The sequence below is a fragment of the Ruditapes philippinarum genome, unplaced genomic scaffold (genome assembly GCF_026571515.1).
Source record: "Ruditapes philippinarum isolate M1 unplaced genomic scaffold, ASM2657151v2 ctg1014_1_1_1_1, whole genome shotgun sequence".
Lineage (NCBI taxonomy): Eukaryota > Metazoa > Mollusca > Bivalvia > Venerida > Veneridae > Ruditapes > Ruditapes philippinarum.
The window spans coordinates 204,927-230,585 of NW_026859400.1; the positions used below are offsets into that span (position 1 = coordinate 204,927).

At 35.7% G+C, this 25,659-nt stretch overlaps 1 protein-coding gene across 3 annotated transcripts in view; it reads left to right on the forward strand.

Moving 5' to 3' along the window:
- LOC132756357 (fibrocystin-L-like) overlaps nucleotides 1-25,659 on the forward strand; it is a 230,449-nt gene that overhangs the window by 184,815 nt on the left and 19,975 nt on the right. For all 3 annotated transcript variants that reach the window (XM_060747413.1, XM_060747412.1, XM_060747414.1), the window contains 8 exons: nucleotides 1,770-2,027; nucleotides 7,535-7,783; nucleotides 14,661-14,828; nucleotides 17,202-17,435; nucleotides 17,779-18,655; nucleotides 18,875-19,107; nucleotides 19,719-19,967; nucleotides 24,210-24,416. In XM_060747413.1, the coding sequence (XP_060603396.1) occupies nucleotides 1,770-2,027; nucleotides 7,535-7,783; nucleotides 14,661-14,828; nucleotides 17,202-17,435; nucleotides 17,779-18,655; nucleotides 18,875-19,107; nucleotides 19,719-19,967; nucleotides 24,210-24,416 (2,475 nt within the window). The remainder of the gene's footprint in view (nucleotides 1-1,769; nucleotides 2,028-7,534; nucleotides 7,784-14,660; nucleotides 14,829-17,201; nucleotides 17,436-17,778; nucleotides 18,656-18,874; nucleotides 19,108-19,718; nucleotides 19,968-24,209; nucleotides 24,417-25,659) is intronic.

Below are 25,659 nucleotides of genomic sequence, written 5' to 3' on the forward strand. Positions count from 1 at the left end.
CATAGTTAAATAAAGAACAAAAACTAATTCAAATTAAGAGCTATTTTTTTGTTTTTATGAGCTAATTTTGCTTATGGACTTACGTCCAGGTGTAGTTTATGAGCTGAATTGCCTCTTAAATATCAAAAGTTGGTACGTTCGTCTGTCCGTCCGTTTGTCTTGTCCGGAGCATAACTTGAAAACCCTTAGAGATAATTTAATTTGTTTAAACTTCATACAGTGGTAGAGGGCATTGAGGGGGAGTGCAGTGTCAAAGAACCATAACTCTATTTTGCCCGGTTTTTGAATTATCTCCTCTTATAGAAAATTCTTGTCTGGGGCATAACTCTAAAATTATAAGAGATATCAATATGAAACTTTGTAGGTGAATAGATCTCAATGGGTAGATTTGCAGTGCATAAAAATAATAACTCTTTTTGTCCTAATTTTGGAGTTATTGCCCTTTGTTAATTTCAACACTTTGAACTTTGTCAGGAACATAACTCTAAAACTATAAGAGATATCAAGATGAAACATTGTAGGTAGAAATATTTCATTTAGTAAAAGTGCAGTGCAAAGAACCATAACTCTGTTAAGCCTTATTTTTTAATTATTTCCCCTTTAGAAAAATCTTGTACTGGACATAGCTGTAAAACTATAAGAGATATTAACATGAAACTTTGTAGGTAGATATATCTTAATGGGTAGATGTGCAGTGCACAGGAATCATAACTCTACCTTGCCTAATTCTGGAGTAATTGCCCTTTGTTTATTTTTACTTTTTGAAGTTGTTCGGAACATAACTCAGAAACCATAAGAGATATCAACAAAAACTTTGTAGGTTGATAGATCACAGTGATTAGAAGTGCAGTGCAAAGAACAGTAACTCTGTCTTGCCTAATTGTGGAATTAATGCACTTTGAACTTTTTCCAAGGACATAACTCTGAAACTACAGAGGTGTACTTTCCTGTGTCTCAAACCGGGGTCTTGTTTTCAATTGTTGAGAGCTAGTTTTTGCTCTTTTGTAAGGAGATTGGGTATCTATCTGGCACTTAGTATCCTGCTTACTTTTAAATCACATTTGAGAATTTGTATGAGCGGCTCCTACAGAGATATCAATGCATTTAGCTTTATACCTACAAAAAAATGTAGTTGTAAATCTTGTATCAGTAGCAATCAAATTCTTTACTTTTTCAACCATTTTTGGCAAAGTTGCACTTTTCGGACAGCGTGCAGTGCATGAGGTGTACCTTTTACTGAATCCACACCACTTTTAAATTTCTTAAACCAACGTGCAACAGATGAAAAAAGAAAGTTTATTGTTCCCATGAACACAAAATATTTCGTTAAATATGTCTTTTGCCCATATACCAAGAATACATTGATTCTTGATACAGGACCATATTTGGTCTGTAAAAGGAGACCTTTTTCTGAACTATTTTAGCTTTAGTATACACCAGTAGATAGTGTTTATGGAGCTACAATGTATTGTCAAAGCTAGACTGAACTAATTAACACATGTATGGTATCAATTGAGAGCTTACACAACCATCTATGCGATACATATGCATAGTTCATGCAAAACATGGTTAAAAGTGAGATATTGGCCTAGTAGCATTCATATTTGAACACCCCTCATATTTCCTTACTTCTTACTCAAACTGTTTATACCTCAATTCTTACTGTACTATATTTGAATACTTTCAAAATAAATTCATGACAATTATGTAAATTTTAAAAGATCACATTAATTCTGTAAAATATGTATTTTTTGTATTATATTTAACAGACACTTGGGTTATGGTGAACTTGACATCCATTAATAAGATTGGCATACTGTTAATAGAGGGCGTTCTAGAATTGGCCGATCATCCATCAGCTCAGTATGTTATAGAAGCTGATTTCATCGTTATAAAATGTGGGCGTTTAATTGTCGGATGGCCAAATGATCCATTTGATGGAATTGCTTCTATCATTCTTCACGGGAATGATTCATCGCCTTATTATAGTACTGGCGGTGAAACAACACTCGGTTCAAAGGCAATTGGTAAGAAAAAGCATAATTATCCTATAGTTTTCTTTAAATTCAAATTTTTCTTGAAAGAAAATCCAAATTTTACATTCATTACAAATGTTAAACATTAATTTTGTTTCATAATGTTTAAATAATGGATTAGATGTATGTTTGATGTTTGACACCTGGAAAAAAGAAGCAATTTTTATGCTTCCCAAAGGGTGAGCATATAGTCGCCACTCTGTCAGGTTGTCCTTCAGCTTTTCTTGTCTAGGAGTCCCTGATAAAACTCTGAACTAACAAGAGGTATGAACATAAAACTTTGTAGGTAGATCTAGGTAGATGTGCAGTGCACAAGAACAGTAACTCTGTCTGGCCAAATTTAAGAGTTTTTATTAACTTTTGTTCATTTTTACACTTTGAACTTTGTCAGGGACACAACTCTGACACTAAATGAGATGTGAGCAAGAAACTTTGTAGGTAAATAGATCTCATTGGGTAGATGAGCAGTGCACAAAACTAACTTTACAGTGTCTATCTTTGGAGTTATTGCCCTTTGTTCATTTTTTCACTTTCACAGGACATAACTCTGAAAAAGAATTATCAACAAGAACTTTTGTTGGTAGATAGATCTCATTAGGTAGATAATTATGCAGTGCAAAAGAACCATAACTCTGCCATGCCTTTTTTGGAGTTATTGCATTTTGGACTTTGTCCAGGACAGAACTCTGAAACTACAAGAGGTATACTTTTTGTGTCCAAAACCTAATCAGGGAGCATCATCCAGTTCAACCGACTATTGTTTTCTTATTGTATCATCTAAAGTTTTGGGAAATGTTTAAGTCACAGTTTTGTTTTTATACCCCCGCACAACAAAGTTGTAAGGGGGGTATACTGGAATCAGCTTGTCGGTCCGTCCGCACTACCGAATAGGGTTAAGGGGCCATCTTACTGTAAACAGAACAAAAGAGAACAATAGAGTTCATTCCGTAACAATAGAGTAAGGAGCCATTGGCCCTCTATTAAACAAGAGAAAATAACAAAAGAAATGGCCACTTATTCCATTTCGGCCAGAGAGCCGTCCGGCTGTCCGTCGGTTTTTTCTTGTCCGCCCAATAACTTAAGATTCCTTTGACCCATAGTCTTCATATTTGGCATGGCGGTTAGCAATGATTAGTAGATGACCCCTTTTGATTTTTAGGTCACTAGGTCAAAGGTGAAGGTCACAGGGGCCTTGAGTTCAAAAAGCTTGTCCGCCCAATAACTTAAGATTCCTTTGACCTACAGTCGTCATATTTGGCATGGAGGCTAGTCATGAATAGTAGATGACCCCTATTGATTTTGAGGTCAAAGGTCAAGGTCACAGGGGCCTTGACTTCAAAAAAGCTTGTCTGCCAAATAACTTAAGATTCCTTTGACCCACAGTCTTCATATTTGGCATGGAGGTAAGTCATGATTAGTTAATGACCCCTATTGATTCTGAGGTCACCAGGTCAAAGGTCAAGGTAACAGGGGCCTTGACTTCAAAAAGCTTGTCCACCCAATAACTTAAGATTCCTTTGACCCATAGTCTTCATATTTGGCATGGAGGTTAGTCATGATTAGTAGATGACCCCTATTGATTCTGAGGTCAACAGGTCAAAGGTCAAGGTCACAGGCGCCTTGACTTCAAAAAGCTTGTCCGCCCAATAACTTAAGATTCTTTTGACCCACAGTCTTCATATTTGGAATGGAGGTTAGTCATGATAAGTAGATGACCCCTATTGACTTTGAGGTCATCAGGTCAAAGGTGAAGGTCACAGGGGCCTTGACTTCAAAAAGCTTGTCCGCCCAATAACTTAAGATTCCTTTGACCCACAGTCTTCATATTTGGCATGGAGGTAAGTCATGATTAGTAGATGACCCGTATTGTTTTTGAGGTCACCAGGTCAAAGGTCAAGGTCACAGGGGCCTTTACTTCAAAAAGCTTGTCCGCCCAATAACTTAAGATTCCTTTGACCCATAGTCTTCATATTTGGCATGGAAGCTAGTCATGATTAGTAGATGACCCCTATTGATTCTGAGGCCACCAGGTCAAAGGTCAAGGTCACAGGGGCATTGACTTCAAAAAGCTTGTCCGCCCAATAATTTAAGATTCCTTTGACCCACAGTCTTCATATTTGGCATGGAGGCTAGTCATGACAAGTAGATGACCCCTATTGACTTTGAGGTCACAAAGTCAAAGGTCAAGGTCACAGGGGCCTTGACTTCAAAAAGCTTGTCCGCCCAATAACTTAAGATTCCTTTGACCCACAGTTTTCATATTTGGCATGGAGGTTAGTCATGAATAGTGGATGACCCCTTTTGACTTTGAGGTCACCAGGTCAAAGGTCAAGGTAACAGGGGCTTTGACTTCAAAAAGCTTGTCCGCCCTATCACTTAAGATTCCTTTGACCCACAGTCTTCATATTTGGCATGGAGGTTAGTCATGATTTGTAGATGACCCTTATTGATTTTGAGGTCAAAGGTCAAGGTCACAGGGGCCTTGACTTCAATAAGCTTGTCTGCCCAATATCTTAAGATTCCTTTTACCCACAGTCTTCATATTTGGAATGGAGGTTAGTCATGAGCAGTAGATGACCCTTATTATGCCCCCATTTCGAAGAAAAGGGGATATATTGCTTTGCACCTGTCGGTCCGTCGGTCCACAGACCAAATGGTTTCCGAGAGATAACTAAAGAACCCTTAGGCCTAGGAACTTCAAACTTGGTATGGTGATTGGCCATGATCAGTAGATGACCCCTATTGATTTTGGGGTCAAAGGGTCAAAGGTCAAGGTCACATTGACCTTGTAAGCAAAAACAGTTTCCGATCAATAACTAAAGAACCTTAAGGCATAGGAACTTCAAACTTGGTATGGTGATTGGTCATGACCAGTAGATGACCCCTATTGATTTTGGGGTCAAAGGGTCAAAGGTCAAGGTCACATTGACCTTGTAAGCAAAAACGGTTTCCGATCAAATATTAAAGAACCTTAAGGCCTAGGAGCTTCAAACTTGGTATGGTGATTGGTCATGATCAGTAGATGACCCCTATTGATTTTGGGGTCAAGGGGTCAAAGGTCAAGGTCACATTGACCTTGTAAGCAAAAACGGTTTCCGATCAATAACTAAAGAACCTTAAGGCCTAGGAACTTCAAACTTGGTATGGTGATTGGTCATGATCAGTAGATGACCCCTATTGATTTTGGGGTCAAGGGGTCAAAGGTCAAGGTCACATTGACCTTGTAAGCAAAAACGGTTTCCGATCAATAACTAAAGAACTTGAAGGCCTAGGAACTTCAAACTTGGTATGGTGATTGGTCATGATCAGTAGATGACCCCTATTGATTTTGGGGTCAAGGGGTCAAAGGTCAAGGTCACATTGACCTTGTAAGCAAAAACGGTTTCCGATCAATAACTAAAGAACTTTAAGGCATAGGAACTTCAAACTTGGTATGGTGATTGATCATGATCAGTAGATGACCCCCATTGCTTTTGGGGTCAAGGGGTCAAAGGTCAAGGTCACATTGACCTCTTGGGTAAAAACGGTTTCTGATCAATCACGAAAGAACCCTAAGGCATAGGAACTTCAAACTTGGTATGGTGATTGGTCATGACCAGCAGATGACCCCTATTGATTTTGGGGTTAAGGGGTCAAAGGTCAAGGTCACATTGATCTTGTAGGTAAAAACTGTTTCCGATCAATAACGAAAGAACCCTTAGGCCTAGGGATTTCAAATTTGATATGGTGATTGGTCATGATCAGTAGATGACCCCTATTGATTTTGGGGTCAAAGGTCAAGGTCACATTGACCTCTTAGGTAAAAACGGTTTCCGATCAATAACTAAAGAACCCTTGGGCCTAGGAACTTCAAACTTGGTATGGTGATTGGTCATGACTAGCAGATGACCCCTATTGATTTTGGGGTTAAGGGGTCAAAGGGCAAGGTCACATTGACCTTGTAGGTAAAAATGCTTTCCAATCAATAACTTAAGAACCCTGAGGCCTAGGAACTTCGAACTTGGTATGGTGATTGGTCACGACCAGAAGATGACCTATTGATTTTGGGGTCAAGGGGTCAAAGGTCAAGGTCACATTGACCTTGTAGGTAAAAACGGTTTCCGATCAATTAACTAAAAATGCTTAGGGGTAGGAACTTCAAACTTTGTATGATGATTGGTCGTGACCAGCAGATGACCCCTATTGAGTTTTGGGTCAAGGGGTCAAGGTCACATTGACCTTTTAAGTAAAAACGGTTTCTGATCAATAACTTAAGAATGCTTAGGCCTAGGAACTTCAAACTTGGCATGGTGATTGGTCATGACCAGCAAATGACCTATTGATTTTGGAGTCAAGGGGTCAAAGGTCAAGGTCACATTGACCTTGAAGGTAAAAACGGTTTCCGATCAATTAATTAAAAACGCTTAGGCTTAGGAACTTCAAACTTTGTATGATGATTGGTCGTGACCAGCAGATGACCCCTATTGAGTTTTGGGTCAAGGGGTCAAAGGTTAAGGTCATGACCAGTAGATACTTGATAACCCTTATTAATTGTTTGATCACTGGGTCAGAAGTCATTATAATAACCTTATCACATGACTAATTGGCTGCTGATAGGGGGCATACATGTTTTACAAACATATCTTGTTGATTATGAGGTCACCAGGTCAAAGGTCAAGGTCACAGGGACTTTTGACTTCAAACAGTTTGTCTGCCCAATAACTTTAGATTCCTTTGACCCACAGTCTTCATATTTGGCATGGATGTTGATCATGATTAGTAGATGACCCCTTTTGATTTTGAGGTCACTGGATCGAAGGTCAAGGTCATAGGGACTTTGACTTCAAAAAGTTTGTATACCCATTAACTTAAGATTCCTTTGACCCACAGTCTTCATATTTGGCATGGATGTTGATCATGACTATAAGGTGACCACTATTGATTTTGAGGTCACTGGGTCAAAGGTCAAGGTGACAGGGACCTTTTCAAAAGCTTTTATTCTCAATTGCTAAAGAATGTCCTGTCCGCAATGTATTGATTTTGACATTTTCACATTTGAAGCATGTAGAATACATAACTTAGCAATGCACTGGCTTAGTAACCTCAGATTTGGCAGGGAGGTTGTCCTTGAGCTCTAAATGGCCACTGTTGATTCTGACAAAGTGGTATGCGGGGGTATTCACGCCATGATAGCGGCAGTTCTAGTTGTTTTAGATATTTAGGGAAAAAAGTATTAAAGGATTTTATACAATATTCTTTACTTTGAGTACTTAATTATTTACTTGCCTAAACCAGAAGAATATATTTTCATATAAAACTTTCACCAAAATCAAAGTAACTAGCATGTTAAACATTGTAAAAATGTTTGTGTGAGAAACTTAAACCATTTAGGTAATTATTGAATTTGTAATTTTATCAAAACCTTTTTTTTCCTGTTTGTTCATTTTCAACTGCAATGAAAAAATCAAGAATCTGTTTGCTATAACCTGTGTATCTAGAACAATCATGTGTACTTCTAGGGGTGTTTGGAGGACTGGATCTGTTCGGGAAAGATGTAGGAACAACTTGGACTGAACTTGCAGCTACTGTTAATGCTGGCTCTAATACAATTACATTAAAAGAACAAGTACAGTGGTCAGTTGATGATGAAATCGTTGTCGGTTCCACCAGCTTTAATGCCTGGCAGACTGAATCTTTTAAAATCACTGCCATTGCCTCAGACACTGTAACTTTGACTTTAAACGAGACTTTGAAATACAAACATATAGGTACGTATTTTATTTGATTGTTTTATCTATTATCTAAGTTAGTATTATAACTATAATTACTTCCTAACTTTTTACAAATAAATTACATTGAACATGTTGTACTAGTAAGTATTCATGGCATAATTTGTTTGTATTAAAATTATGTTGTATCAAGCAATCCATTTGTAATTGTTAGTGTCATAGCTTAAACATAATGTTAAAGTGATTTTAAATCAAAATATCTTGAACACGTAGTTTTGGTTTTGCATTTGTGTGTGTAATATATAAAATATGATAATGATGTTAAAAATAAAAATAAAATTAAATTGCACGGTAAATTTATATTTTATACAGAACTCGCTATTAAATTTGTGACAGGGTGAGCTTTTGTGATCGCTGTTTGTCCAGCGTCTGTCCGGTTGTCTGTTAACTTACTTAAACAACATCTCATAAACCGCTAGGTCAACTTCTTCCAGGCTTCACAGGAATTTTTCTTCGGTGGTCACCTATAAAATTTTTTTAAACAATTTAATTCCTATGGCAATTGAAAGAAAAAGCGTAAAATATCGTCCTTAAAAAACAGGGGTAGAGCTTACATATTCTAGGAAGTGTCTACCAAGTTTGTTCAAACAAAAGCTCTTGGGTCAAAATTGGCCCTGCCCCATGGGTTGGTCATTGTTTTTCCTTATATGTACATAGCAAAAATAAAAAAAATCTTCTATTTAAAAAAACAAACAAATAGCTTAAGCTTAGATATTTGGCATGAAATATCTTCTCACGGGTGACTGCCAAGTTTGTTTAAATGAAAGTCCTGGGGTTAAAATTACCCGCGCCATGGCCTGTCATTTATTTTCTTTATACTGTAAACTTCACTTATAGCGAACACGGTTATAGCGAACTTTTGATTATAAGGAACAATTTATTTTGGCCCGAATTTTGCCTTTCTTTATTTAATATAAAAATAAACGGTTATAGCTAACATGGTTATAAGAAATTATCACTTATAAGGAACTCATTTCTTAGTCCCAATTAAATAAAAGTGCAGAAAATTACACTTTTATAACGAACTCCAAAATATCGGCTATTCGTAAATATATCCCAAACTTTCAACTTTCATTTTCATTGGCATGGATTAAAACTGTACCGTTTATTGTTGTATGTAGTTCAATATATCTATGAAAAAGAATTTGTTGAAGTATGTTATAGTTTTCTATTTAGAATATTTTTAGCATGAGTTCTTGTCACAAAGATAAAACGGTTATTCCTTTTATTCTATTATTTCTTTTCTTTAAAAGTTTTGCTCAAGTAAAATAACTACGATCATTTAAAATCGGTTTTCAACATAATCACGCATGCTTGCAAATATAATCCATAGAAATCTACAAAGTATGCTTGATTGAAATGAAAAGAAATCTACATATTTCATTAGTAAAAGGCACCCTTAAAATATAATAGGAGATATTCAATATAAAAGGAAGAAAAAATTCCTTATTCATAGAAAGGAAATGAAAAGCAAGTTAAGAAGCAAAATATGATATTTTATGAAAAATTGAGAAAGGGAGTACAACTAAAACTGAAATAGCAAAGGATTTTCAAATCTCTATTTTCTATTGTCGCTAAAATACTACTTTACCACCACTGACTTGTGGGCAGGTGCGTTGTCATGCAGGAGTTTGATTCTGCATACGCCGGTACGGGGACGGGCTGTAGTATACATGTAGTGACTAACAACAGCAGTAAGAACTGAATCTCGCTAAAAGATTCTGGTAACACTCCTGCCTTCTGGTATAGGAATTTGAGCTGCCATTCCCTGGCAATCAAAAAATAATGCATACATAATGTGGTTTGAGATGCGAGCTCTACGGGCAATTTTGGGCCGTTTGTCATTTTCACCGACCCAAACCTTATTTTTTTCTTTACCATCAGGCTCATATAAATAGACCCATATTTCATCACCAGTCACAATTTTATTATTTGCCCGAAAGGGCATATTATGTTATACCCCCTGGTGTCCGTCCGTCCGTCTGTCTGTTAGCAATTTGGTTTCCGGAGCATAATTTAAGTTCCATTTGACCCACAATGTTCAAACTTCATAGGATGATTGTCCATTTTGGGTAGAAGATCCCTATTGATTTTGGGTCAAAGGTCAAGGTCACTATTACCTTAAAACTGAAAACAGTTTCCGTCCGTTAGCAATTTCTCTGTTAGCAATTTGGTTTCCGGAGCAAAATGTAAGTTCCATTTGGTCCACAATGTTCAAACTTCATAGGATGATTGTCCATATTGGGTAGAAGACCTCTATTGATTTTGGGGTCAAAAGGTCAAAGGTCAAGGTCACTATTACCTTCAAACTGAAAACAGTTTCCGAAGCATAACTTAGATTCCATTTGACCCACAATGTTCAAATTTCATAGGATGATTGTCCATATTGGGTAGAAGACCCCTATTGATTTTGGGGTCAAAAGGTCAAAGGTCAAAGTCACTATTTCCCTTGATACTGAAAACAGTTTCCGTCCGTTAGCAATTTGTCTGTTAGCAATTTGGTTTCCGGAGCATAACTTAAGTTCCATATGGCCCACAATGTTCAAATTTCATAGGATGATTGTCCATATTGGGTAGAAGACCCCTATTGATTTTGGGGTCAAAAGGTTAAAGGTCAAGGTCACTATTACCTTAAAACTGAAAACAGTTTCTGGAGCATAACTTGTGTTCCATTTGACCCACAATTTTAAAACTTCATAGGATGATTGTCCATATTGGGTATAAGACCCAAATTGATTTTGGGGTCAAAAGGTCAAAGTCACTATTTCCCTTGATACTGAAAACAGTTTCCGCCCGTTAGCAATTCGTCCATTAGCAATTTGGTTTCCAGAGCATAACTTAAGTTCCATTTGGCCCTCAATGTTCAAACTTCATAGGATGATTGTCCATATTGGGTAGAAGACCCTTATTGATTTTGGGGTCAAAACTTCAAAGGTCAAGGTCACTAATACCTTGATACTGAAAACAGTTTCCGGAGCATAACTTAAGTTCCATTTGACCCACAATGCTCAAACTTCATAGGATGATTGTTCATATTGGGTAGAAGACCCCTATTGATTTTGGGGTCAAAAGGTCAAAGGTCAAGGTCACTTTTACCTTGATACTGAAAACAGTTTCTGTAGCATAACTTAAGTTCCATTTGACCCACAATGTTCAAACTTCATAGGATGATTGTCCATATTAGGTTGAAGACCCCTATTGATTTTGGGGTCACAAGGTCAAGGTCACCGAAAACAGTTTCCGGAGCATAACTAAAGTTCCATTTGGCCCACAATGTTCAAACTTCTTAGGATGATTGTCCATATAAGGTAGAAGACCCCTATTGATTTTAGGGTCACAAGGTCAAAGGTTAAGGTCATTATTAATAACTTAAGTATTAATCAACCTACATCTGTAAAATTTTATAGGATGAACAGCTAATTCCCATGTCTTACAAATGCTTCATCCTTACTAAAAAAAAACACTTTAGGGCATATAAATTATTGCTCTGCCTAGCGGTGCTCTTGTTCATACTGTTTTGGTCAGCATTTTTGTACCTATCGAGCACCTGTGACACAATTCGCACACGCTCCCAGGGCCAAAAAACCCTTCTTTAAAGACGCCGAATATCGGCTACTTCCCCAACCAAACTAGCCTCTTTTTTTCCCCAATTTGGTCCTAAAAATTCCCCAATTGCTTGAAAATTCCCTGCAGAATTAAGACCTGAATTAACAGAAAAAAAGGAAAATATTCAAGATTTCTTCCGAACAGCGTTGAAAACATGAAATCCCCGTATGTAAAAATAAACCGTGACCTATTAATATCCGCTTAGAGGGGTGTGCACATTGATCGTATAGAATTTCATTGACTCGCTAGGCATGACGCAATATACTGTATTATACCCTAGAGGGGTATGCATAATAGTTGTTAACATTTCATTGTCTCGCGAAACATGACGCTGTACTTTTTCAAAAGCTAAAAATAGATGACCTTAACTCTAGTAAAAAACTGAAAATCTATCTTTAGATGTAAAATAATATTTACGGTGGAAATTGAAGAGTTATTTTACCGCTACAAAGGTAGGTCACTATATATTGTACGAAGTTTAACTAATAATTTCGAGTACTTAACATCGTTTTCATTAGTAGAACTGTAACTAAATTTTTACAACATATATGTTTTTGTATACCGGCGCTTTACGGCAAAGTTCAAAATGTCGCATAACTGGACACATTACACAAAAAAAATTAAATTGTCCGACTGCAAAAATACCAAAGATATCACGGCTTTTTTCAAAAGAAAAACATAAGAGAATCAAGTAAAGTATCAGATACACCTTCAGATACCAATAGATCAAGGGATGTTTTCCAAGAATGCACAAACTCTGCTCATTCCTCAATCAACTGCTGTTGTTGAGAGAGGGTTTTCTGTCATGAATGACACATGTACAATCTTAAGGACCAGTATGAGTCAGAAAAGTCTTGATGCATTAATGCATATTTACACCATGAGTAACATAGTTAGAGACTTCTCTGACGATGACTTAAACGCTCTGGTGGATGAGTTTAAATCAAGAAAGAATAGGGAAATGTTATTATAAAGCAAGAATCAATGAATTAAATTGGGTTTTTATGCCCCCGCCATGTAATGGCCGGGGCATATAGTGTTACCCTGTTCCGTCCGTCATTCCGTCATCATCAGTTTCCGTTCATTATCTTAAGAACGGTTGCACACATTCAACTCAAATTTGACATATGGATATGTCATGAGAAAATACAGGTCAAGTTCGAATTTGGTCATGGTTCGATGATTTTTGGCAGAGTTATGCCCCTTTTACTTTGAAAATAATATGAAATTTCAGTTTCCGTTCATTATCTCCTTAACGGTACAACACATTCATTTCAGCCTTGACATATGGATATGTCATTAAAAAATACAGGTCAAGTTCGAATTTGGTCATGGTTCAATGATTTTTGGCAGAGTTATGCCCCTTTTACTTTGAAAATAATATGAAATTTTCAGTTTCCGTTCATTATATCCCCAACAGTAAAACACATTCAACTCAAACTTGACATATGGATATGTCATGAGAAAATACAGGTCAAGTTTGAATTTGGTCAAGGTTCGATGATTTTTGGCAGAGTTATACCCCTTTTACTTTGAAAACAATATGAAATTTTCAGTTTCCGTTCATTATCTCCCCAAAGGTACAACACATTCAACTCAAACTTGTCATATGGATGCGTCAAAGGAATGGGCAGGTCAAGTTCAAATTTGGTCATGGTTTAATGATTTTTGGCAGAGTTATGCTCCTTTCACTTTGAAAGTAATATGAAATTTTCAGTTTCTGTTTATTATCTCCCCAATGGTACAACACATTCAACTCAAATCTGACATATGGATATGTTTTTAGAATGCCCAGGCCAAGTTCGAATTTGGTCGTGGTTCAATGATTTTTGGCAGAGTAATGCCCCTTCCACTTTGAAAATAATATTAAATTTACAGTTTCTGTTCATTATCTACCCAACAGTGTTACATAATTATTCAACTTAAATTTGACATATGGATATGTCAAAGGAATGGGCAGGTCAAGTTGGAATTTTGTCATGGTTTGATGATTTTTTGGCAGAGTTATGTCCCTTTCACTTTGAAAATAATATAGATACATCTTAGGAATAGGCAGTTTATGTTTGAATTTGGTCGTGGTTCAATGATTTTAGACAAACTTATCTTTCCTGAATGTTGGAAAAATTTTGAACTTTCAGTTTCAGCCCTCATACTTTAGCCATTTATAATTTTGGCTACAAATATGCAATATGCTATTTTTAAAAGGTTAAGACTGAATAATTTCAGTTTCGGTTTGTGTTAACATTGAAAAGTTTTAAGGGCTTTGAACTTAAAATGAAAAAAATAGTTAATGCACCACCATCTGAAATTTTGGCTGCATGCGGGGGCATCCGTGTCATGATGACACATTTCTAGTTTTAACAGCAGCAAAATTTTCGTCGGTCATTGTTGTGACTGGCCTCATCTTTTGTAGTCTCTCTACCGGAGATCAAAAGTGGAACCCATCTTCTAACTCTGGAATAAGATAGGGCACTATCCCCATTAATATTGTCTTAGTCTGATTTAATATCAGGTGCAGCAAGGTACACCAAGCAATGCGCAAATTTTACAATTACCACTTTGCTTGTCTTGAAAATTGTTCTCTTTTTCTGCCATTTTCAACTGCAGTGTACCTGACTGTAGTCGATTCAAGTTAAAAAATTTCACTCACTGCGTTGGTATTTCGCGGTTTCCTCGTGCATATAATTGTATAAGACAAGTCTTACATTTCCATACATGAAAAATATGGACCAATTACGCTCAAATAAACGGTAAAAATTCATACTGATTAATACTTTATAAATGCCCCACTTATTAAGCAAGAAAAATCTCCTTATAAGTGTCTACCAAGTTTGTTCAAATAAAAGCCCTAAGGTCAAAATTGGCCCCACCCAAGGTGGTTATTGATTTTTCTTATATTTTAAAATAATAATGCATATAGTAAAAAAAAAATTTAAAAATCTGTTAATAAACCCAAAGAGCTATAGCTTAGATAATTACCATGAAACATCTTCTAGTGAGTTTTTCCAAGTTTACCTAGTGTCAAACTTGGCCCTGTCCCAAGGTTTCATTGATTTTCCTTACATTTACACATATTTTAGAACTTGTTTTCAGCAATTGCAACCTTTAATGTTTTTACACATGCACTATTTCAGATACAAATATGAACTTTGTGATTTCAGTTTTAGATTAAGATTTTACATATTATATTCAGGTGAGCGATTTCACAGCCATCATGGACCTTTTGTTGTTTATTTTGTCAACTTTATAGCTCATAAGGAAACCCTTGCCAATGGTTTGGTTATATCAATGGGAGCTGCTGTTGGTCTTCTATCACATAATATTAAAATCATTGGTGAAGATTATGACAAACTGTACACAGAATCATATGGGGCTCGAGTCTTAGTTGGTCTTGTCAAAGGAGGAAAAACACACACAGGTAATAAAATGCTTCGTTACTTTGTTTCTTTAAAATCTGCTTGTACTCTAAAACTTACTTTGAAAGCAAATAATAACTCTTTTTGAAGTTTCTTTTCACTCTTTAAACTCGTAACTCATTTTAACCCCCCTCCCCCAACTTTTTGAACTAAAAATAGTGAAAAAGTGCCCTATTCTGACCCAAAACACATGTTTTCCTTGATAAATTTTGTTAAAAAAGTGATCACTTTTTCTGTGCCACCCTCTATCACAGGATATATAGGGGGCTGCCAGAGAGGGGTTGCGCCTCCTTCTGATTAAAGAGGAGTTTGAAGGGAGAAAACAGCCTCCCTCATCGCAAAGACGATTTTGAACTTGCCAGAGACTAAAAATTGCCTCAGATCAATTTAAAACATAACATGTTACAAACGCTGAAAAGCCTTTGCCTCTATCTCAATTTATTGAGAAGTTGCAGCACTGAAATTAGTTTTGATGATAAAAATCAACGCAAAATAGTGATTTTTGGCAATTTTGAGATGTCCCCTTGTTGCCGTGAAAACAGGAAATTGAAGATTGAGCATGCCATTACAAACGATATGCTGGATTGGATAGGGTTGGATACTGATAACCAGTACTTGAACTTTCATAATTTTTCTGCTTAATACCGTTTCAAAGAGTACCAGTATATTTAACCTTACTTTCAAAATTAAAAGCAAAGAATATGTACAAAAATACAAAGGAAAACGAAAAATGTACAATAAAACAATAATATCACAAAAAGAATGCAAAATGGCTATGGTCCTATATGTTTGAAATCCAGGTTAAGGGAGATCACTACCAAGAGAAATAACGAAAACCTTTACTAAATAACATGCTGCATAAATTCATTTGTTGATCACTTTGTGATGATCAGGCTTAAAAATTATAATTACATGCTATAAAACATTTCTGCAATTTGCATGAAAATACCCGAATTTTATAATATACAAGTTGTGACTGATGTCAACATCATGGCTGGCTCAAACACTTAAATAGTATTGAGTATAATGGTATTGATAAAATACCATATCATTTCACAAGTGTTGTTATCGTATCGTTCCATTCTTAAAGGGACTCCACTGAAGTTTTATGACATGATGGGACTGAAAATATTTTTTCCAGATAAACATTCAATTTGATGTAGGTTTAGACCACTTATCTTATCATTTGCGGACTTTGTTTTTCCAGAATAATTATTCAAATGGTAAAAAATGACCCAAAATGAAAAGCGTTTAAACGCTTTTTACTCAAATCGGGCTAAGAAAAGGATAAAATACGATTTTCAATTTATTTCAAAGTATTTTTGTCCCCCCACATTAGTGGCGGGCATTTAGATTTACCCTTGTCCATCCGTCCGTCCGTCCGTCAGTCCTTCCGCACTACTGAATAAGAATAGGGGGCCATCTAACTGTAAACAGAACAAAAGAGAACAATAGAGTTCATTCCGTTACAATAGAGTAAGGGGCCAATGGCCCTCTATTAAACAATAGAAAATAACAAAAGAAATGGCCCCTTATTCCATTTCGGCCAGGCGTCCGTTTCTCCTTCCTTCCTTTCACTTTTGTGTCGCACGTAACTCGAAAGTATTTGACCTAGAGTCATGAAACTTTACAGGAATGTTGATCAGCATGTGTAGTTGTGCACCTGGGTATTTTCGTCTGGATATTTTTAGTATTTTCAGAGTTATTGCCCTTGACTTAGTAAAATTTTGCAATTTTCAACTTGTGTCGCATGTAACTCAAAAAGTATTTGACCTAGAGTCATGAAACTTAACAGGAATGTTTATCAGCATGTGTTGTTGTGAACCTGGGTATTTTTGTCTGGATATTTTTTGTATTTTCAGAGTTATTGCCCTTGACAGTAAAATTTTGCAATTTTCAACTTGTGTCGCGTGTAACTCAAAAAGTATTTGACCTAGAGTCATTAAACTTTACAAGAATGTTGATCAGCATGTGTAGTTGTGCACCTGGGTATTTTCGTCTGGATATACTTAGTATTTTCAGAGGTATTGCCCTTGACTTAGTAAAATTTTGCAATTTTCAACATGTGTAACTCAAAAAGTATTTGACCTAGAGTCATGAAACTTTACAGGAATGTTTATCAGCATGTGTTGTTGTGCACCTGGGTATTTTTGTCTGGATAGTTTTAGTATTTTCAGAGTTATTGCCCTTGACGTAGTAAAATTTTTGCAATTTTCAACATGTGTCGCACGTAACTCCAATTGTATTTGACATAGAGTCTTGTAACTTAAAGGGAATATTGATCAGCATGTGCAGTTATGCACCAGATATTTTTGTCTGGATTTATTTAGTACATTTAGAGTTATTGCCCTTCCCTTTAATACTTCTTGTTTCAGGATATGCAAGATTGTCTAATGTGGAGTTTTATCACACTGGACAAGAAGGTTATACTGACGAGTATGACCCTAGGTTTTCAGTTGCGTTTGTGGCAGTGGGGACAGTTAGTGACATCAGACCGTCTATTGTTACAAAATGCTCCTTCCACAATGGGTTCAACACCGCCATAGGAGCCTTCGGGACCAGTAGTCTAAACATTATGGACAACGTTGTGTTCGGATCAATTGGAAATGGTATGACTCTTGATTCAATTGTTAAATATGTAAAGGTGAAAAAAATAAATGTTATTTTTGTTTCAATTGTAATGTCTAGTCCAGGAAATAGAATTATTATTTTCAAAAAGGAATGGTTTGTAACTTACCAAACATTTGTAGGAAATGATATATACATGTCTATTTACCTGTAACATGGTAGAAATGTTCACGAAAATAATTCTGCTCGAGGATTTTGTTTTGTATTTTGTAAACTGGTGACAGTTATTTTACAAACTTTTTTTGCAATAAGTCAGTATTTACATTTTCATGTACATGCAAAGAAATATGCTACAAAATATACGTATATATTTGCATATTTCAGGTATTGTCACAAGCTCTGATGACACAGTCCTTAAGCATAATCTAGTATCTTTGATGGTAGCTACAAACAGTTACCAGGACCGTTTTGAGGAATTTTATCCACGATGGGAGGCTGGTATTGAGGCAATGTCAGCAAAGCGGCTTATTCTTCAGGACAATCTTGTTACGGCATCAGAAAGAATTGCTTACCATATAGCACCACTAGAATGTGATGACAATACAGGGAACCACAGGAATAATAGAATGTATGCAAACATACTCGGAGCTGTCGTGCTTCCAGATGACCCAGTCCCTGCAGATTGTGCCAAATTAAGCGGGTTTATTGCATGGAAAAATCATGACTTTGGTATCTATTATCAATCAAAAGTTAATTTTGTCAGTGAAAATAATTTATTGATTGAAAATTCCAATGGTTTATTAGCGATTGTCAACGGTCCAGCTATTTTAAGTCATGTTTATGCCGATAAACGTGTTGAAATAAAAAAAACAACATTTGTTGGACAGACATCATCGTTTGATTGTGCAAATGATAGGTTACCGTCACCTGACAACAATACAGTGCTATCTGCAAACTCTCGTCCAAGTTCTCCTCCCAATGGTGACATGGTTGGGCTTGTTTTTCCAAACTATATTTCAGAGTCAAATAAAGCTCCTCTAAAACCATTTAAGGGCCTAATGAGTTACAACGCAATCGGTGGTTTGACCACTATTTCTGATGTCACCTTTGCGAAGTATGGACAGACTGCTTGTAAAAATAACTATGCTGTGACAACAAATGAGGCAAACGATGATTTACAACACCCAATGACATCAGAAAGGACAACTTTGATAGATGTGGACAGTAGCCACAAAATCATTTATCACAGACCAAATGTAGGGTAAGTAAAAACATGAAATTGATATACTGCAACATTATAATACACAACCAATTTACGATTCATTTTTTTGTGTTGTATTATAGTAAAGAAAACAGTATAGATCTGTCACATACATATAAGGCATATTGTTAATGATCCTTAAGAATTTCAGCAGAATTCTTTTTAAAAAAATGACAAGATATTTGAGTTCTTCGCAATTTTCAAACATAAACATTTCAGAAAGATTAATTCTGCCGATTGTGTCGACATGGACTGTGATGCTTTAAAGAAGGCTATGTATAAGGATTTGGATGGAACATTCTTGGGCCATGTTGGAACAGTCATCCCGCAGTCAGAATATGAATGGGGTGGTGATCCGAGACGAGGTCTTGGCGATTATAGGATACCAAAAGAAATGGTGACCACTGTTGATGGTACCAGAATTCCATATAATGATATTGCTCCATATAAAGGTGACTATGTATTATTTTAAAAGCATTTAAAGTATTATAAAGAACAAAAGCATGTACATCATCATTATCCCTTTGGACTTCTGTCAATACTGTTAAATACAGTGTCTATTCTAGGATTCCAAAAGCAAGGGGGATTTTTTATTGAGAAGTCAGAATTTATTACATTTGTTGATCTTTTTCTTCTTTCTCTTTATTTAAAATTTTCACCCTGCCTCTGAAAAAATAGGGGGGAGTTCTCAAAAATATGGGTGAATCCCCCGATGCCCCCTCCTAGAATAGACACCGTAAATATCATTAAATATTGTTAATTTTGTCTGTGTTTTCTTACCAAATGCATTTTATTGGTAGCTTTATATGTCAAATGTACAAGGCTTAATACAATATGATGCATTCTGTTTTAAATATTACTTTTCTTTTATTTTATTCTGTCCTAATGTTGTTATAAAGACAAAAATAAATACAGTCATATGAGTTTGATACTAGAAGTGTTATAGCATTTCTTCATAGTTTTGCAACTATTTCGTAATAGGGAATCTTTTCTTTGTCATACATAACCAATATGGAAGTCTTGTACTTATTATAAATTCTGCTACAATTTGTATTTTTTCCAGGTATTATCCGTAGTGAAAATTGCAAATATGTATCTAACTGGCAAGCATACGAATGTTTTGACGATATGAATTACGAGATGCTTGTGATAGAAAGCATGGACTCAGATACAGAAACTCGACGACTCTCACCAGTTGCCATTTTAGGTGATGGATACATTGATCTAATTAATGGGCCCCAGGACCACGGGTTGTGCAGCGAATACACCTGTAGGAAGAGGGTTTCGACTTTCCACGCACTTGTTGCAACAGGTATGATTCTATAAAATACTTTATAAACCTGTAGTTCATACCAGATGATGAGGACTACAATGCAGAAATTGCAGGAAAAAATGCAGAAATAATCAGTTATTAAATTTATGCTCTCCGAAATATTTCGGGGGAGCATAAAGTCACTGAGTTTTCTGTCAGTACGTATGTGTGTACGTATGTACGTCTCGAATTCGTGTCACAGAAATGTTCACCATATTGAGACAATGTGTCGCACATAACATTTGGGTCGCTACCTTGAAGGTCAAGGTCACAGCATGACCTTGAATAAAAATCATGTCTGGCCCATAACTTTTTTATTTGAAGTCGGACTTTACAAATATTTTACAAAAATGATCACCATACTGAGACGACATGTCGTGCGCAACATTTGGGTCGCTACCTTGAAGGTCAAGGTTACAGCATGACCTTTTAGCAAAATTGTGTCTAGCCCATAACTTGGTTATTTGAAGTCGGATTTTACAACTATTTCACAGAAATGATCACCATATTGAGACGACGTGTCGCCCTCAACATTTGGGTCGCTACCTTGAAGGTCATTCTTTAACTTTCTTTTTATGCCACCCTTCCAAGGTGGGGTATATTGTTTTGCTTGAATGTCGGTCTGTCTTTCGATCTGTCTGTCGGTATACCACATTGTTTCCGCTGATTTTCATGAAAACTATTTATCACAGAGTTTGCACATACTGATTGGTCATAACTAGTGAATGACCCCTATTGCTTTTGGGGTCAAGGGCACTGGGACCTTAAATTTCAGAAAGGTGTGTGCTGATTATCTTGAAAAGTATTCATCACAAAGTCTTCATATTTCACATATTGATTGGTCATAACCAGTAGATGACTCCTATTGATATTGGGGTTATTATGTCAAGGTCTTAGGGGCCTCAAATGTCAGAATTGTTTCTGCTCATTATCTTTGTTACAATTCATTGCAAAGTCTTCATATTTCACATAGTGATTGTTCATAACTAGTAGATGACCCCTATTGATTTTTGGGTAACTAGATAGAAGGTCAAGGTCACAGGGGCTTGAATGGTCATATGGTTTCCACTATCATCTTGACAACTATTTATCACAAAGTCTTCATATTTCATATATTGATTGGTCATAACTAGTAAATGACCCCTACTGATTTGAGGGTCACTAGGTCAAAGGTCAAGATCACAGGGCCTTAAATGTCTGAAAGGTATCAGCTGATTATCTAGCAAAGTATTCATCACAAAGTTTACATATTTCACATAGTGATTGGTCATAACTAGTACATGACCCCTATTGATTTTAGGGTCACTAGGTCAAAGCTTATTATCTAATATTTCTAATACTGATTGGTCATAACAATTAGATGACCCCTTTTGGTTTTGGGTCACTAGTTCAAAGGTCAAGGTCACAGGGGCCTTAAATGTCTCATTATCTTGATAACTATTTATCACAAAGTCTTCAATATTTTTCTTTTTTACATAATTGAACACTTGGTCTTCCATGTACCCATTCATGGCAAGTTTATGTAACAAAATTACCAATAATGTGAGTAAAGGGGGGCATATGTTTGTTGTTTAACATTTCTTATTTCTTCATGGATTTACTACCAATTTGATATAGACATTCATTACCAACACCTTCTTCATTTGTGATCAGATTTATAAGCCATGGGTTTCCATGATTTGTTTTCATTTTGAACTTTTCTTTAATTTTCTTCTTTGATACTTTAAATAGTAAAGTAACTTAAAGGGATTCTCAGACAAATTAATTTCAAAAATATTTAAATGATTTTAAGTACTCAAATCACACTAAAAATTACATTTTTAAAGTCCCAGTACAAATTTCTATATAAATTCTATATATTTTAGCTTTAAAGCGTAAATACATCTATATGTGTTGAACGAAATTAAGACAGAATCACTGTTTAATTATAAAACAAGTTGTTTGACTTGAACAAACCCTGGTGGATACAATAACAGAATTGTGGATATTGTATGATTGGCACAATTCTAAGTAATAGAAAGAGCACCGAAACACGAGGTTATCTGATTTATACGAGGGGGCGTAGCCCCCGAGTATTTATCAGATTACTGAGTGTTTCGGTGTTCTTTCTCTTTTGTATCAAAGTCAAACATAAAAACATGTTCCCTGTTGTCACAATATGAAATCCCGGCAAAAATGAACCAATGAACGAACATCATAATATGATATTTCTGTTGCTTTCCATTTCTCTGCCGTCATAATATGTAAACCCCAGCAAAAATGAGCCAATCAATGGGCATGCTCTGGATTGCGGGTAACTGATACCCGCACTCCAGTTAACGCACTGTGCATGTATATGTATACGATTTTAAACCCTGACACATTTTCAACAGAAAGGTCTCCAAACTATGATACAAGTCATCTATTTGGTATGATCTTTAATGTTTCCAGAATTCACGGTGACAACTATTGTGAAACTTTAATGCTTTAACGTAAAATCTTAACACTCTAATCTGACCCACGTGGGTCCAGTTAGGAAACTACTATTTTATTCTTTATAAAGAGAAAAGTTTTGTTCCTCTGACTACCTAATGTATTTATATTGAGGACATTTACAGGATAATGAATGAAAAATTCAAAGCGAAAAAACGAAAATTTTGCCTGTGTCTCCGTTACATACGTGATACAGACAAACTGAGAAATCATTTGATTTAAGGTAGAACACCCCTAATGGTCACTATAAGGAACTGTAAAATTGACAACATAGGACAGTTATATGCCTTAAATGTCACCTGTATGCAAAATTTAAACAAAATTTACCGTGTGGTTTATGGACATTTTTCTTAACTTAAACTTTGCCATTAGAAGGTTTTTTTTCGAAATGAGGAAACTCTAAATAATCTATAATATCAACATTATGAAAAATGTTTTCCTATTGCTCATTGTAAAGAAACAAATAATGACATTTAGGTAACAAATTAAACGAGCAAAATGAAACGAAATGTTTTTTATCTGTATGAAAATGTAACCCTTAACCCCACCCACTTTTAACACTTATTTCACCATTTCCCTATGTAAAAGCCTTATTTAAAATATTCCTAAAATTTTCCACAATGAGGGGCTGTTTTCAAAGTTTGCCAAAATTTCTTAAATGTATATTGGTCGGTCTGGCAAAATATAAAATACTTTTACCTTGTAGTTTTTAATTTATGAACCTTTGAAAATATCTGGTATTACATATTTGCTATTAAATTTGGCATTATTGAGTAAAAAAATACCTACAAAAATTATATTATTCAAATGAAACACTTTTTTCTTCCATTAGGGATATGGGAGATTAATAAATAATGTTAAAAAGAAAAAAAAAGAAGAAAAAAAGTTGCCCCTTCTGGTGTTCTAACCCACGCCCCTCAGTTTCAATACACTTTACAGTGATTCTAGCCCATTTGAATACTCTTCAAAGTGGAGATAGTGCATTAGGGGTGTACTACCTTAAGTTCATTCATGTTATTCATTCTTTACATGGAGTAATTGAATGGCCAATGTCCCTTCAGAGTGTTGCTGGGATTCTAACTGGTAGGGGACTTGCGGATTGCTTGCAATACTATGATAATTGCTTGTTCTCATATAGGCTAATCTAAATCTGACTTTCTTAAGTGCATCTTCAACTTATGGAATAGTCAATTATCATATATTGGGCTATCAATGGAATAGTCAATTATCATATATTGGCCTATAAATGGAAGAGTCAGTCAATTATCATATATTGGGCTATTCATGGAATAAGTCAATTATCGTATATTGGGCTATCAATGGAATTGTCAATTATCGTATATTGGGCTATCAATGGAATTGTCAATTATCGTAAATTGGGCTATTAATGGAATCGTCAATTATCATAAATTGGGCTATCAATGGAATTGTCAATTATTGGGCTATCAATGGAATAGTCAATTATCGTATATTGGGCTATCAATGGAATAGTCAATTATCGTATATTGGGCTATCAATGGAATAGTCAATAATGGTATATTGGACTAACATGTATTTGTAAATTCTTAGGTCAAAAAGAGAGTTTTAAAATGTAATAAATAACGAAATATATATTTCATGCAAAAAAAGTGATATTTGATAACTTTGCCAGTTCGTCATTTAAAGCAAAATAATATTTACCCTATGCTCAGCTCTCCTTGAGATAAACCTGGTAAGATATGTCTAGATTTACTGTTATTGATATTTTAAGCATGCACTTGTTCATTTTAGACCACGAATATCTGATGCATTTTACAAGCATAATACCTAAACACATGCGATACAGACTTTTGAACGTAAATGCGAATGAGGGAATTAAACTTACTGTATGGTGTTCAAGACCAAACAGATTGGATGTGTTTGTGAATGGACAGTTCAAGACTGCAACTAATGTGCGGATTGATAGCAACAATAGATACATCACCTCTATGCCACAAGGTAAATATCAATGATCACTGTGTCACTACATGATCACTTCACATTGTAACTATATTTTTACACTTTTGCTAATGCAACTATAGATGTTTTTTATGCTCCCCGAAAAATTTCAGGGAAGCATATAGTCGTCGAGTTGTCCTTCAGTCCGTATGTACGTACATCCCAAGTTTGTGTCGATGTGTCGCATGCAGCATTTGGGTTGCTACCTTGAAGGTCAAGGTCACATCATGACATTGCAGCATAATCGTGTGCAGCCCATAACTTCGATATTTGAAGTTGGATTTTACAACTATTTCACAGAAATGATCACCATATTGAGACAATGTGTCATGCACAACATATTGGTTGTTTTTACACTTCGAACTTTGTCTGTGACATAACACTACAAGAGGTATATTTTCCTGTGTCCAAAACCTTTTTGGGGAGTATCACCTGGTTCAACCGGCTCTTGTTTTATTTGATAGGAAGATAACTTGTATGGTCTTCGTCCTTTGTCTTTGTCTGTTTGTTCGTTCATGTGTGCATTCTCCTGTTGTGTTGCATGAATCTCTAATATTAAAGTGCTTGATCTAGAGTCAAAATAAGAAAAAACATGAATGTTGATCAGCATGTGAAGTTCTGCACTTATGGTTTCACATGTGGAATAATTCAGTTTCGTCTGAGTTATTGCCCTTGATTTAGTAAAAATTGGCATTTTCCGATTTGTGTCGTGCCTAGCTCAAAAATGATTTAATCTAGAGTCATGAAACTTCACAGGAATATTGGTCAACATGTGAAGTTGTGCACCTGGGTTTAGTTTATAGATTTATACAGAGTCATGAAACTTTATAGCAATGTTGATCAACTTTTGAAGTTGTACACTTAGGGTTTAAGACTTATTCAGTTGCTCTTGACTTAGTAACATTAGCAATTTTCAACACATAGCTCAAAAAGTATTAGATTTCGAGTCATGAAACTTTACTGAAATTGGTCAGCATGTGTTGTAGTACACCTTGGAGGTTGACCTTGTCTATTAATGTAGTATAGTATTTTAAGAGTCACAGATTGCCAAGTAAAAATTTGCAATTTTCAATTTGTGTCGCACATAGCCCAATAATGTTCGACCTATTATCATGAAACTTCACAGGTATGTTGTTCAGCATGTGTAGTTGTGCACCTGGGTGTTTGCATGTGATTATTTTCAGTATTTGTAGAGTTATTGCCGTAGACTTAGTAAACATTTGCAATTTTCAAATTGTGTTGC